General features: G+C 44.4%; 1 protein-coding gene across 1 annotated transcript; it reads right to left on the bottom strand.

The window, feature by feature from the left end:
- Positions 1-306: 306 nt before the first annotated feature.
- Positions 307-5,949, bottom strand: LOC125463956 (maternal protein exuperantia-1-like). Its single transcript, XM_048555778.2, has 4 exons — positions 5,450-5,949; positions 3,394-3,446; positions 2,116-2,266; positions 307-1,232 (listed from the first exon to the last, which is right to left on the bottom strand). Exons 2-4 carry the CDS (start codon positions 3,406-3,408, stop codon positions 460-462), a joined length of 939 nt encoding a protein of 312 aa, XP_048411735.1. The 5' UTR covers positions 3,409-3,446; positions 5,450-5,949; the 3' UTR covers positions 307-459.
- Positions 5,950-12,378: the final 6,429 nt, after the last annotated feature.

Raw genomic sequence — 12,378 nt, 5'->3', positions numbered from 1 at the left:
ATCGCCCAATATGTGTATTACCTCCAGCAAATATGAGAATATATAGCACATACGTGTTCTGGTTTCAGTGGCTAAGTGGAAGACCCTCCTACATGACCCTGCTTGACCAGGCTTTTACCCAAATACCCACAGTTACTGTCTGGCTGAAATATTCCCCAGTATTGCCCCTTCTCCATAGGCAACAATCTATTTACTGGCCCAGTCACACCCTCACATGGTCCTGTGTAGCACTTACTCAGGGGCTTCTCTCGTGTATTCAGTCTGTCTCCATAGTGAAGGAGAAGAACCCTTGATAACTGACAGACATTGATTAAGAATATTATTTATTGATTCATACATATTGTAACATACATACAAACAGCAATGCAAATTACAACAATGCAATGACCTCAAGCAATCAGCAAATAAGAAGAGATGAATAAATGATTTATGTCTTGTATATCAGGGAAGTCTTTTTTGCTAAGTAGGAGCAGGTGTTAATGAACCAGCAACTTGTTGTTTGAAAAATTCTGATAATCTGATGTAAATTGGCCCTGACACTCCCAGAGATTGGAACAGGGTTTTTAACCCCGATTCAGCATCTTGCTCGTATGTTAATTTCATCTTTTCCAAACTAACATCCTGCATCGCAAGTTTATCAGCAAGCTGAAAAAATAGCACCTTACGATCAGTGAGAGGCTGTAAAGAGATACGGCTTTCAAGCTGAGAGACAGAAAACTGACTTTTCTGCTTCTGCTCTGGAGTAAATTTGAGAAAAGAGTACAGCTCCTGCAAGCTCTTCACATCTTCAATAGCATTATGAGCTTCGTAACTTTTCTTAAGAAGGCTTTGCACGAGGTCAGATTGACAATAGCTGCTGACCTCTGTCCTGGGAATAACTTCCTTGGCCAGCCATAAGGTATCCAGGAATCCAGTCACACATTCTGCAAATTGATCTTTCATGGACAACTCCTCCCAGGCTCCCAGAATAATTGGACCATCAAATTTCCAGATGTTGTGGCCTACTAACAGAGGCCTGTCCAGCGACTGCAGGAACTTGAGGAAAGCTGTCATGGTGTCCTGGAGACTGTAGGTTATCTGAGGTTCCCCTCTTAGGTACAAGATTCCATCCATGACCTGTATTCCAGTAACGTTTGTAGCTCCCGCTGACATGGATTTGCTGGGCAGGATGTACCTGTTGAAGATCTTGCCACTACACACTGCTGACAGCTGCACTATATCACAACATTTTTCTGGAAGAACAGATATAATGTTGAAAAACAACATTGCTTTTCAAACTGGATTTTACAGCTCTCCTGGCCTGATGTGTTTGGCTGAAGTTGGCTAGAGGTTGATATAGTTCACAGTAGTATAGTGGATGTAGTAGATATAGAAACACAGCAGGCTGGGAAAGATACAGATTAAACCAGTCTTGGAGGGACATGCATTGACCAGGCAGGGGGAGAGACGCACAGACCAACCAAGATTCAGATGATAGAATAGGCTCAGATTGGTATTGATAGTATGGGCTGGGAGAGACAAGGATAGACCAGACTTGGAAAGACGTGGATAATTCAGAATCGGAGAGTCACATAAACCATCACAGAAAAACTGGAATGGGAGAGAAACACAAAACAGAAACGGCACAGGATGCATTTAGCCTATCATGTCTGAACCCACTCTATAACAAAACAACTCTGCTGGCCCACTCCCTGAGCTTCACCCCACAAGTCTGCAAAACTTTTTAGCTTGTGATAATTAGCTATTTTCTTTTGAACATTGAGTTTATCCTGCTTCCAGAGCTTTCCAGCAGTGAGTACCAGATCCCAATCAGCTGCTGGTGTGGCATGGGAGTAAGATACAGGTAGCCTGGTGACCCCACTTTCTAAAGCCTGCTTTTGTATTTCATGCCGGTTAACTTTTAAATTTACCCAAGACTGACAATACTCCATAACTCTCTAACGCTCACAATTCTTCTTATTGACTCTGACTTGTGTGTGATTAATGCTCACTTTCAAGTGAACATTCATCCCCTTTATAGTTCTACTGTTCTACACATAATAAATGTTGCCACAGTGTGATACAACGCCTTGGCACAAAGCAGAGGGACTCCCACTCAGATCTCACTGTTGTTACCTAGGCCAGTGGTTTCCAGGTCAAAGAACACCAGGGTCTCTTCAGTGTTCCCTGGTTGGGATTCCTCCTTGGAGTGTTCAGCATTGGACACAGCACTGTTGGTATTACTCAGTGCTATCTCTGTCCCTCCATTCTCTGTAAGCTGCATATTCTAAAAGTAAACAATCAAGACTCATTAGCTAAATAATTCCACCATCTTTAGTTGCGTGACATAATTCCATAATATTGTAGGAGGCAAATGCAACATTCTGTTAAGATATAGTGACGAACAACCATTTATCGTTGCAGAATCTGGTGAGATGGACTGTGGATATCATGAAAATGAAGAATCCAACATAAGTTTATTACAACTAAATGTAATAACGTACATTTATGTACAGACATTACATTTCTCAGGTACATTGCCATTAGGCTAACATTAAACTATAGGTTGCAACAGAGCAGTAGGTGGCCAGTAGAATGTTGTGCTTCAAGTGATCCAGGGTAAGGTGGAGTAGACCTTTATACTGTCAGGCACATGCTATGATGTAGTGATGATGCCATGAGTGTCCCTTAAAGATATGCTGACATACTGACTCCTATAGGACATATAATAGGATCTGAACCATTTGTGCAGTTATCACACTTCATGGCAAATACACCCTGCTCATCTAGAAACATTAGTGATTACCCCCACAGGAATTCCACAAAAATCAGCGATAAAGATTAAACCCCACAGCGTACAGAAGAGATTTACCAGGATATTGCCAGATGTGGAAGCTTTGGGTTATAAAGAAATGCTGGGGTTTGAGGGTTCAAGTGTCAGTCTCTGGTGAAAGGGTAGGTAAGTATTAGGGGTACTGAGAATTTTTGGTATTCATTCAGGGATGTGACAGTTCCCAGCTGGGACAGCATTTATTGACCATCACCAGTTACCTTTGAGAAAAGAGTGGTGCACTGCTTTCTTCTTGGTACACCCACCAAGCTGGTAGAGAGGGTGTTCCACAATTTTGATCCAGGGACACTGAAGGAACAGCAATATATTTCAATGTGGATTAGGAGTCACTTGGAGGGGAATGTTAGAGGTGGCATTGTTTGCCTGTACCTGCTATCTTGCCCTTCTCAGTGGTAGTTGCGGTTTCAGAGATCCCTTGGTTAATTTCTGCAGTGTACCTGCACAATACATCATTTATTTTCACTGACACAAACCTGCTGGACTGGTTTCAGAATAGTCTAGCAATTAAATGCCCATAATCCCTTTTACAAAATACGTATACAGGAGCTTCTCAAAATGCATACCTCAGGAGATGCCATCTCACTCTCGGTGATGTCCCCAAATCAAGCTGCAAGATCTGCAACAAAACACAACTCATGCTCAGAGGTTGACTGGTATGCTGTTTTGTTTCCTGTCATCTGAAAATGCCAGTTCCTAAGCTTCAATCATCTTCCTGCAAACAACCAGGGTTAATGTGTGAGCTGACTAAGTGTTAACCGAGTGAAGCATCACATCTCAAACTCAATACTATCCTTACTCTACCAGCAACACATCTCCTGTTCCAACCCATGTCTCTTTGCAAGGGAAAGATCTTGCATTTAAATCTTTCACAACCACCAAATGTCTGAAAACATTCTTCCAGCCATGGAGTATTTTTGAAATGTTATCATTGTTGTAGTGTAGGAAACATGACAATAGACTGCATACAAATGTAATGAATTAATATCAGATATGCTATATTTATGAGATTGATTGAGGGATAAACAATGATTAGGATGCTGGTGACAATCCCCCTGCTATTTTTCAAAATAATACCATGGGATCTTTTACATTCACCTGACAAAGGTCGCAGGTTTAACATTGCATATGAAGGTCAGAAGAATTCACTTAACCGCGCTGGGCTGTCAGTCTCAAATGTCGTATTAAAGTCTCTGAGGTGGGGGTGAAACTCGTGATATGCTAATGTATAGAATACTTACCACTTCCTTGTTTCTATCAGGATGCAGTCAGTGGTCAGAAAAGGCACCCCAGCAAGTGTGCAGGTAACAAAGTGTGTAGCTGGATGAGCACAGCAGGCCAAGCAAGAACTCCTGAGATGCTGCTTGGCCTGCTGTGTCCATCCAGCTTCACACTTTGTTATCTTGGATTCTCCAGCATCTGCAGTTCCCATTACCTCTGATACAGTGTGCAGGTAAAATGGATTGATAAAACACTTCATTTCAAAGATGTTGATTTGTGACACTTACGTGTGACTCACGCCAGTTTCGGATTGTGCTCCAATCACTAAACTGCATGGTCTGAAAGTGCATGTAAGACTCCCAGGACAGGACTGAAAGCCCCACGTGATTCTGAGGCTCACTGTCATCCCTCCTCACCCAGCGACCTCCTAACAGGATAAGCAGGAGTTTATGACTGGAGCTAAACGTCTACTATCAGAGGCACAGAGGGGGCAGGTAAAAAGAGATCAGAATATGAGAAAGGGCGAGGAGGGTGAGAAAAAAGACACCACGCCCTCTGTCCTGTTTAAGGTGGATCATCTTTCCAATTTCCTCAGTGAAAGGAATAATCCTCATTTTACAGAAAGCACTTGCCCCACCCTCACACTGCCTGGTCCGCGATTGTCATCTTCAGTTTGTGTGGAGACAGTCTGTCGCCTTCTGCTGGTTATTTCAAATCTGCATCAATATTTTGTCATGGTTTACATGGAATAAAAAGTTCGTTTCCGGGTCGTTTCTTTCTACTGTGCCTGTAGACATTGTCTGTTCACTTTCTAACGTTGTCTGATGCGACACGGCGCTGATTTCTCTCCCTAAACCAGGCTGGTCCTGGCCACGGTTCATTTGTCAGTGGCGTTCAGTGAACTCAGCGCAGACTTTGGGGTGGGGGTGGAATGATATCGAGACATTTCCACTTTCCCTAATGTTAGTTTACAGTTTAAACAAATTACCTCTGCTGTCCATTTGCTATTTAAAGCCCCACTGTCCCCCAGTCCGTGCCCCTTGACTGTCAGGACCGAACTCGAGTCCGCTGTAATCCCTTTTTACCTCGGTCTCGCCACCCCAGCCCTGGCAATGAGCCCCAGTGCCCTCAGCCTGACTGCACTGCACTAGTACGTCCTGATCCTCGCGGGAAGGATCAACTGGAATACTGTGACCTGCAGCCTGTCCCCCGCAGTTCATCAGGGCGAGAAGACATGTAACTACAACCCCCGATATAACAAGGTGTACAGCGGGATGAGCACAAGTATCAGAGGAGCAGGAAGGCTGACGTTTCGGCCTAGACCCTTCTCCAGAAATGCAACCCCCCTCCGCCTGCGTACACTCGTCCCCCTCAAAGAGCCCTCACTTCTGGACTACTCACCACTTAACTGTCTGCTCCTGAGCTCCCAGTGGCTCCCGATCCTCCGGCTCCAGCAGTTGTTCACCAGGGACTGAGTGAACTCTCTTCCCGGACGTTACACTGAGTCAGGTAATGTTCTTTCAGATCCGTAGCGATTGGTTTGCAAACTCTCTCTCCTCTGTGAGCGGAACATGCCGGGGCATGATCTATGCAGAGTTAGATCACAGTAGCTGTGAGGCACCGCTCCCTGACTGCTGGGTGGGGTGTGACAGTTTCCAATCTGCTATCACCCAGCACACAGACACTTCCCTACAGCTGACAGCGCCTGATTGTTACCACAATCAGCTCTGGAACTTACTACTCTACAACCCGAAATGAGGCCATCACAGCAGCATTCAACGTAACTCCCGCCTGTCCCCCTGACTGGAGTGGACTGTAACACTCTGAGGGGTTGGACGAATTAAAGAGGCAGACCTTACACTGACACAGTAGAACAGAAATGTAACTGCACCAGCTAAGAGCTGAAAACAATGGATTTCAAAGTGTACCTTCAATTACATTCTTTCTGCACTGTGAAACCGAACTTACTCCAACTGCTGAGCTTTTCCAGCAACTTCTGTTTTTGTTTCTGATTTACAGCATCCGCAGTTCTTTCGGTTTTTATTTCGGCAACAGTGATGCTGCGCAAGGGTCAGTCTAGGATCACTGCTTTTTAAAATTTATTAAATGATTTGAATGTTGGAGTCAGAAGCAACATTCCAAAATGTACTTGTTAGGATCCAGACAGAATGACTTTAGGGGTTCTGATTCCGGTGTGTGGGAGAGCTGTTCTTTTGAGAGTCAGAGAATCGGAGCTCTGAAAGTGGCCGGGGTCAGTGCATGAGCACGGGTGCAGCTCTTAGAATCATTAAGATGGACCGCACAGAAACAGACCCTTCCGTCTGACGCGTCCATGCCGACCAGATATCTTAAATTAATCCAGTTCCATCTTTGGCCCATATCCTTCTGAACCCTTTTTCATATATCCATCCAGATGCCTTTAAATGTTGTAATTGCACCAGTCTCCACAACCTCTGGCAGATCATTCCATACATGTACCACGCCCTCTGTGTGAAAAAAAGTTGCTCCTTAGGTCCGTTTTAAAATCTTTCCACTCTCACCTTAAACCTATGCCCTGCAGTTTGGGACTCTCCCTACACTGGCCTTGGCTAATTCACCCTATCCCACGTCCCTTGTGATTTTATAAACTTCTTTAAGGTCATCGCTCAGCCTTAGATGCCCCACGGAAAATAGCCCCAGCCTTAGCTTATAAAATTATGAGGGGCATTGATAAACTGAGTGATGCGTTCTTTTCCTTAGGTTGGGGGTGTGCAAAAGTAGGGGGCATATTTTTAAGGTGAGAGGAGAGAGATTTAAAAAGGACGTGAGAGGCAGCTTTCTATACATAAGAGGTTGATTATTATTTGGAACAAATTGCCAGAGAAAGTGGTGGATGCTGGTACAGTTGTGATGTTTAAAAGATATTTGGAAAAGTTCATGAATAGGAAAAGTTTGGAGGGATATGGGCCAAATGCAGCCAGGTGGGACTGAATTAGTTTGGGAACATGGTGTGGACTAGTTGAACCGAAGGGTTTGTTTCCATGCTGTACTTCTGAGGAAAGGTTGAGAGAGCTAGCGCTTTCCTCTGTAGAATGATGAAGGATAAGAGGTGACTTGATAGAAGTGTCCAGAATGATCGGAGGTTTAGGTAGACTGGACAGCCAGAGACGTTTTCCTAGGGTGGAGGTAGCTTTTATGAGGGGGCATAGTTTTAAAGTGAAAGGAGGTCAATATTGGGGAGACGTCAGAGGTAGGTTCTTTACTCAGACAGTAATAGGGGTGTGGAATGCAATGCCGGAGAGATTAGTGGAGTCAGCCTCATTAGGGGCATTTAAGCGGCTATTAGATAGACACATATGTGATAGTATAAGGTAGGGGTGGAGGTTAGATAGACCTTAGGTTTAGGGTAAAAGTTCGGCACAACATCTTGGGCCGAAGGGCCTGTACTGTGCTGTACAGTTCTATGTTCTATGTTCTATGTTCTATTCAGTCTCTCTCCATATAGCTCAAATGCTCCAACCCTAGCAATATCCTTGTAATTTTTTTTTCTGAACCCTTCAAGTTCTACAATTTTCTTATAGCAGGTAGACCAGAATAGAATACAGTATATTAAAATGACAACAGAAACAAAGTTGCTGGAAAAGCTCAACAGGTCTGGCAGCATCTGTGGAGGAGAAAACAGAGTTAACGTTTGGGGTCCGGTGACCCTTCCTCAGAAGACAGAGGGAGGGCCACCAGACCCGAAACATTAACTCTGTTTTGTCCTCCACAGATACTGCCAGACCTACTGAGCTTTTCCAGCAACTTTGTTTCTGTTTCTGATTTACGGCATCCGCAGTACTTTTTTTTTAATCTTAAAATGACATTGCACCAGAGTGTCCTCAGTTTGCAGGGATAGGTTTAATGCATCCAGTAATTTCTCATTCATCAGTAGAAGCATCATAGTCTTGGCAGTTCATTTAGCTTCACTTATGGATATAAAGAAAAAGGGAGTTCTAGATGGTCCCTGGTAGTCAGGGAAGCTATCACACCCTTACCAGCGCCAGGGAGCGGTGCCTGATGGCTTCTGTAATCTAACTGTAAGCAGATCATGCTTCAGCTTGTCTGCCTGGCAGGGAAGGCTCACTTAGTCAGAGACATGGGTAATTTGGTGATGGGTTTATATTGAAAATGTTAAGAGTTAGCTAAAGGCCAGTTGAGTGTTCTTTGGGGTATGGTAGCACAGTGGTAATGTCACTGAACTGGTCACCCAGAGGCCCGGACTAATCATCTGGGGACAGGGATTCAAATGCCACCACAACAGTTGGTGGAATTGGAATTCATAATGAAATCTCCCATCTTTTACCCCTTGTGCCATATATGTGACTCCAGATTGACAGCAATGTTGGTGATTCTTAACTGCCTTCTGAAATGGCTGAGTGAGACAATACAGGAGGCAATAGCCTAGTAGTGATATCATTAGACTATTAATCCAGACACCCTGGTAGTTCGTTTTTCTGATGAAGGGTCCAGGCCCCAAACATCAGCTTTTGTGCTCTTAAGATGCTGCTTGGCCTGCTGTGTTCATCCAGCCCCACACTTTGTTATCACGGTAGTGACCTGGACCAGGGCAAATGGTGGAATTTGGAGTCAGTTAAATCTGTAATTAAGAGACCAATGATGACCATGAAACTAATGTTGATTGTCGGAAAAAATAGCTTTTGTGCTCCTAAGATGCTGCTTGGCCTGCTGTGTTCATCCAGCTACACACCTTGTTATCTCGGATTCTCCAGCATCTGCAGTTCCCATTATCTCTGTCGGAAAAAATAGTCTGTTTCACTACTGACATTCTTATCAAGTTTGACTTACATGTGACTCCAGATCACAGCAATGTGGTTGACTCTTAACTGCTTTCTGGGCCATAACTGCTGGCCAAGCCAGTGATGCTCAGATCCTGTGAATGAATAAAAAAAGGCACTCAGTCCTGGATGGGAAAGAAATGTTGGCCTTGTCAGCAACATATACATCCCAATCAAGAATAAGTTGAAAAAACAGTAATGCTGAATCCATTTGCATTTGATGATGTCTGCAATGATGCAGGATGACTACAACAGGCTCTTCCAGCAATTGTTGTAGGAGGCTGCATCAGACCAAGTGAACAGGTAGCAAGGGAGAGGCCGATAACAACAAGTGCTGTGCCGGAAAGTCTTCCACAACTACAGAAACGGTGCTAGAGGCAATTCTGACTCTCTCCCTGCAATCTGAACAAATCATGAACTGTAATGCGAGCCAAGTTTTTCCCAGGGGTGATGGTGGGTACACTCTGCCAGTCAGGCTCTGTCCATGGCTTGACCAGGGATCTGTGTGGATTAAGGTTTCCCTTTTCAAGGGATTTGGTCACCTCATGACACACCGAATGGATGAAGACAACCAGGCTGAGTGCTCGTTTTACACTAGTGCGGGGTATGATTAAGTACCCAAGTCTCACCATGAAGGCAGCCACTGACCAATGGACATTTTTCCATGACAGGAAGGAGTAAAACCTGTTCACCATACAGATTGTACAGAGCTACTGAAAGCAGCATCTGCTCTGCTGCCTACATATTTACAAACTCATGGTGCAGCTGTCTGTTCTTTAAAATGTTTGCCAATGCTTCAGCATCTGCAGGTGAAGAGGCAGGCTGCTTCTCTCCATGTGCCAGGGCCTTTGATAAATATGGCAGGTATCTCTGCGTGCCATGGTCTGTTTGAGCCAGGGCAAATAGGGGACTGCTAGACACGTCCAGGATCTTTCCTGCAACTGCTGCTGTTGGCAGAGTTTGAGCTACTAACAGAGAGACTGGGGAGATAATAGCAACCCTTGGAATGTCTTAATAGTACCCTGAAATCTGAGCCAGCAGTTCCACTAACCTTCTCAGTGAAGAATAGCACTTCCTTATTTTCCACAGGTGATGTTGTTCTTAGTGGGATGCGCTGGGTACTGTTAACCTCTCACTGACCCACTGCAACATTATGGTCATGGTGCCTGCAATAGTTTGCAAGGTTATGTCACCAACAGGTATTCACTGTGAAGACTCCTGGGTCTGGCGCTACATGATGGACCTGATCTCTGCACAGCCAAAACAATCCACTCACCCTCCCCGAGACATGGTGTCATGTTCATGGTCTAGTTGGACTTCTCCAATCCTATGCAAATACCATCTCATTGTCTCAGGCAACTCCACCAGACACCCCCTGTCTGTTGAGGCAACTCCAGTAGCCCCCATGTGTGTCGTTCGCAGAGGCCCTTTATCAGCTTGAAGTGCAGCATGGAACTAGCCCCTAGCAGTCCACCAACCATCAGTGACTTCAGCTGTCATAGTCTTCATTGACAGCGTCCACGCAACAGGGAGGTGAGGTACACAAAAGGGGCAATTTTGTCATTTTTTTTTCAGAAGTTGAAATGTCTTTGAAAATTAAGGCCAGCATTTACAGCGCATCCCTAAGTGCCCTCAAGTAGGTCATAGAATCATATACCATAGAAGCAGGCCCATTGGCCCACCATGTCTGTGGGAGCCAACAAACACCAAACTACACTAATCCCATTTATCTGCACTCGGTCTGTATCCTGCTATGTTCGGGCGTTTTAACTGCTCATTCAAATGCTTCGTAAATATTATGAGAGTACCTGCCTCCACCACCCTCTCAGTCAGGATGTTACGTATTCCCACACACTTTAGCTTCATTATATTTTCCTCACATATCCTCTAAATCACTTGGTCCTCACCTTAAACTTATGCCTTCTGCTCTTAGACACATCTACCATGGCGAAGAGATTCTCAAAATATATTCTGTCTTTACTTCTCATAATTTTGTGTATCTCAGTCAGTTCCCACCTCCCCCCCCCCACCCCGCCCCAAGCCTCCTTGACTTTAAGAAAGACAAACCCAGCCTATCCAGTCTGTCCTCATAGCTGAGACTTTTTATCCCAGGTAACATCCTGATGAACCTCTTCTGCTCCTTCTCCAGTACAATCATGTCCTTCCGATAGTGTGGCAACCAGAATTGCATATATCTGTATTCCATCTGTGACCTAACCAATGTTTTGTAGAATAGAGATAACAAGGTGTAGAGCTGGATGAACACAGCAGGCCAAGCAGCATCAGAGGAGCAGAAAAGCTGACATTTTGGGTAGACCCTTCTTCAAAAATGCTGAAGAAGGGTCTAGACCCGAAATGTCAGTTTTCATGCTCCTCTGATGCTGCTTGGCCTGCTGTGTTCATCCAGCTCGTCACCTCGTTATCTCAGATTCTCCAGCATCGGCAGTTCCCACCATTTCTGAACCAATGTTTTGTAAAGTTGTAACAAGACTTCTATGGTCTATGCCCTGGTTAATGAAGGCAAGCACCCCACACTCCTTCCCTACCCTGTCTACCTATGCTGACACCTTCAGAGGTCTATTGACCTGTACACAAACATCCCTTTGTTCCTTAGTAAACCCTAGGGATCTACTATACATTGCCCACACCCTTATTAGATCTCCCATAATGCATCACCTGTCACTTATCAGGATTACATTCCTTCTGCCATTACTCTGCCCAATTTTACCAGCTGATCAATATCAGATTGTAACCTGAGACCATCCTCCTCACTATCAGTTGCACCCCCAATTTTCACGTTATCTGGAACCTTACTGATTAAGCTTTCTACGTTCAAATCCAAACCATTAATGTACATAATAAATAGCAAGGGTCCCAGCACTGATCCCTGTGGTACACAGCTAGCCACAGGCTTCCAATTACAAAAACTCTCCACCATCACGCTTTGCCTCCTATTTGTAAAAACCAGTTTTGGATCCAGTTTGCCAACTTGCCTTGGATTCCATAGGCTGTTTCCTTTTGGACAGGCCTTCCATGTGGGATCTTATAAAAAGCCCTTATTGAAGTCCATCAACTGCACTACCCTCATCAATATATTTAGTTACCTTTTCAAAAAACTCAATTAGTCAGATAGAATCTCCATCTAACAAATCCATGCTGACTATCCCTGATAAATCCCAGCATTTCCGAGAAGACTATCCCTGATAAATCTCTGCATTCCCAACAATTGATTAATCCTGGCCTTCAGCAATTTTTCCAATAATTCCCTTATCACTGAGTCAGACTAGCTTGACTGTAATTAACTGGCCTATCCTTGCTGCCCTTCTTGAACAAAGGAACCACATCAGCCATCCTCCAGTCATCTGGCACTTCACCTGTGGCCAGAAAAGTATTAAATATATCCTCCAGGGCTCAAGTAATCTCTCCGTTGCCTCCAATAGTAGCTTGGAATGCAATCTCTTCAGGCCCTAGGGATTTATGCACCAGTATGCCAACTAAAGTTTCTAATATCTC

The sequence above is a fragment of the Stegostoma tigrinum genome, chromosome 26, assembly GCF_030684315.1.
Source record: "Stegostoma tigrinum isolate sSteTig4 chromosome 26, sSteTig4.hap1, whole genome shotgun sequence".
NCBI classification, from domain to species: Eukaryota; Metazoa; Chordata; class Chondrichthyes; order Orectolobiformes; family Stegostomatidae; genus Stegostoma; species Stegostoma tigrinum.
The sequence above is the reverse complement of the archived record's forward strand: the minus strand, read 5'-3'. Positions and strand labels throughout refer to the sequence as shown.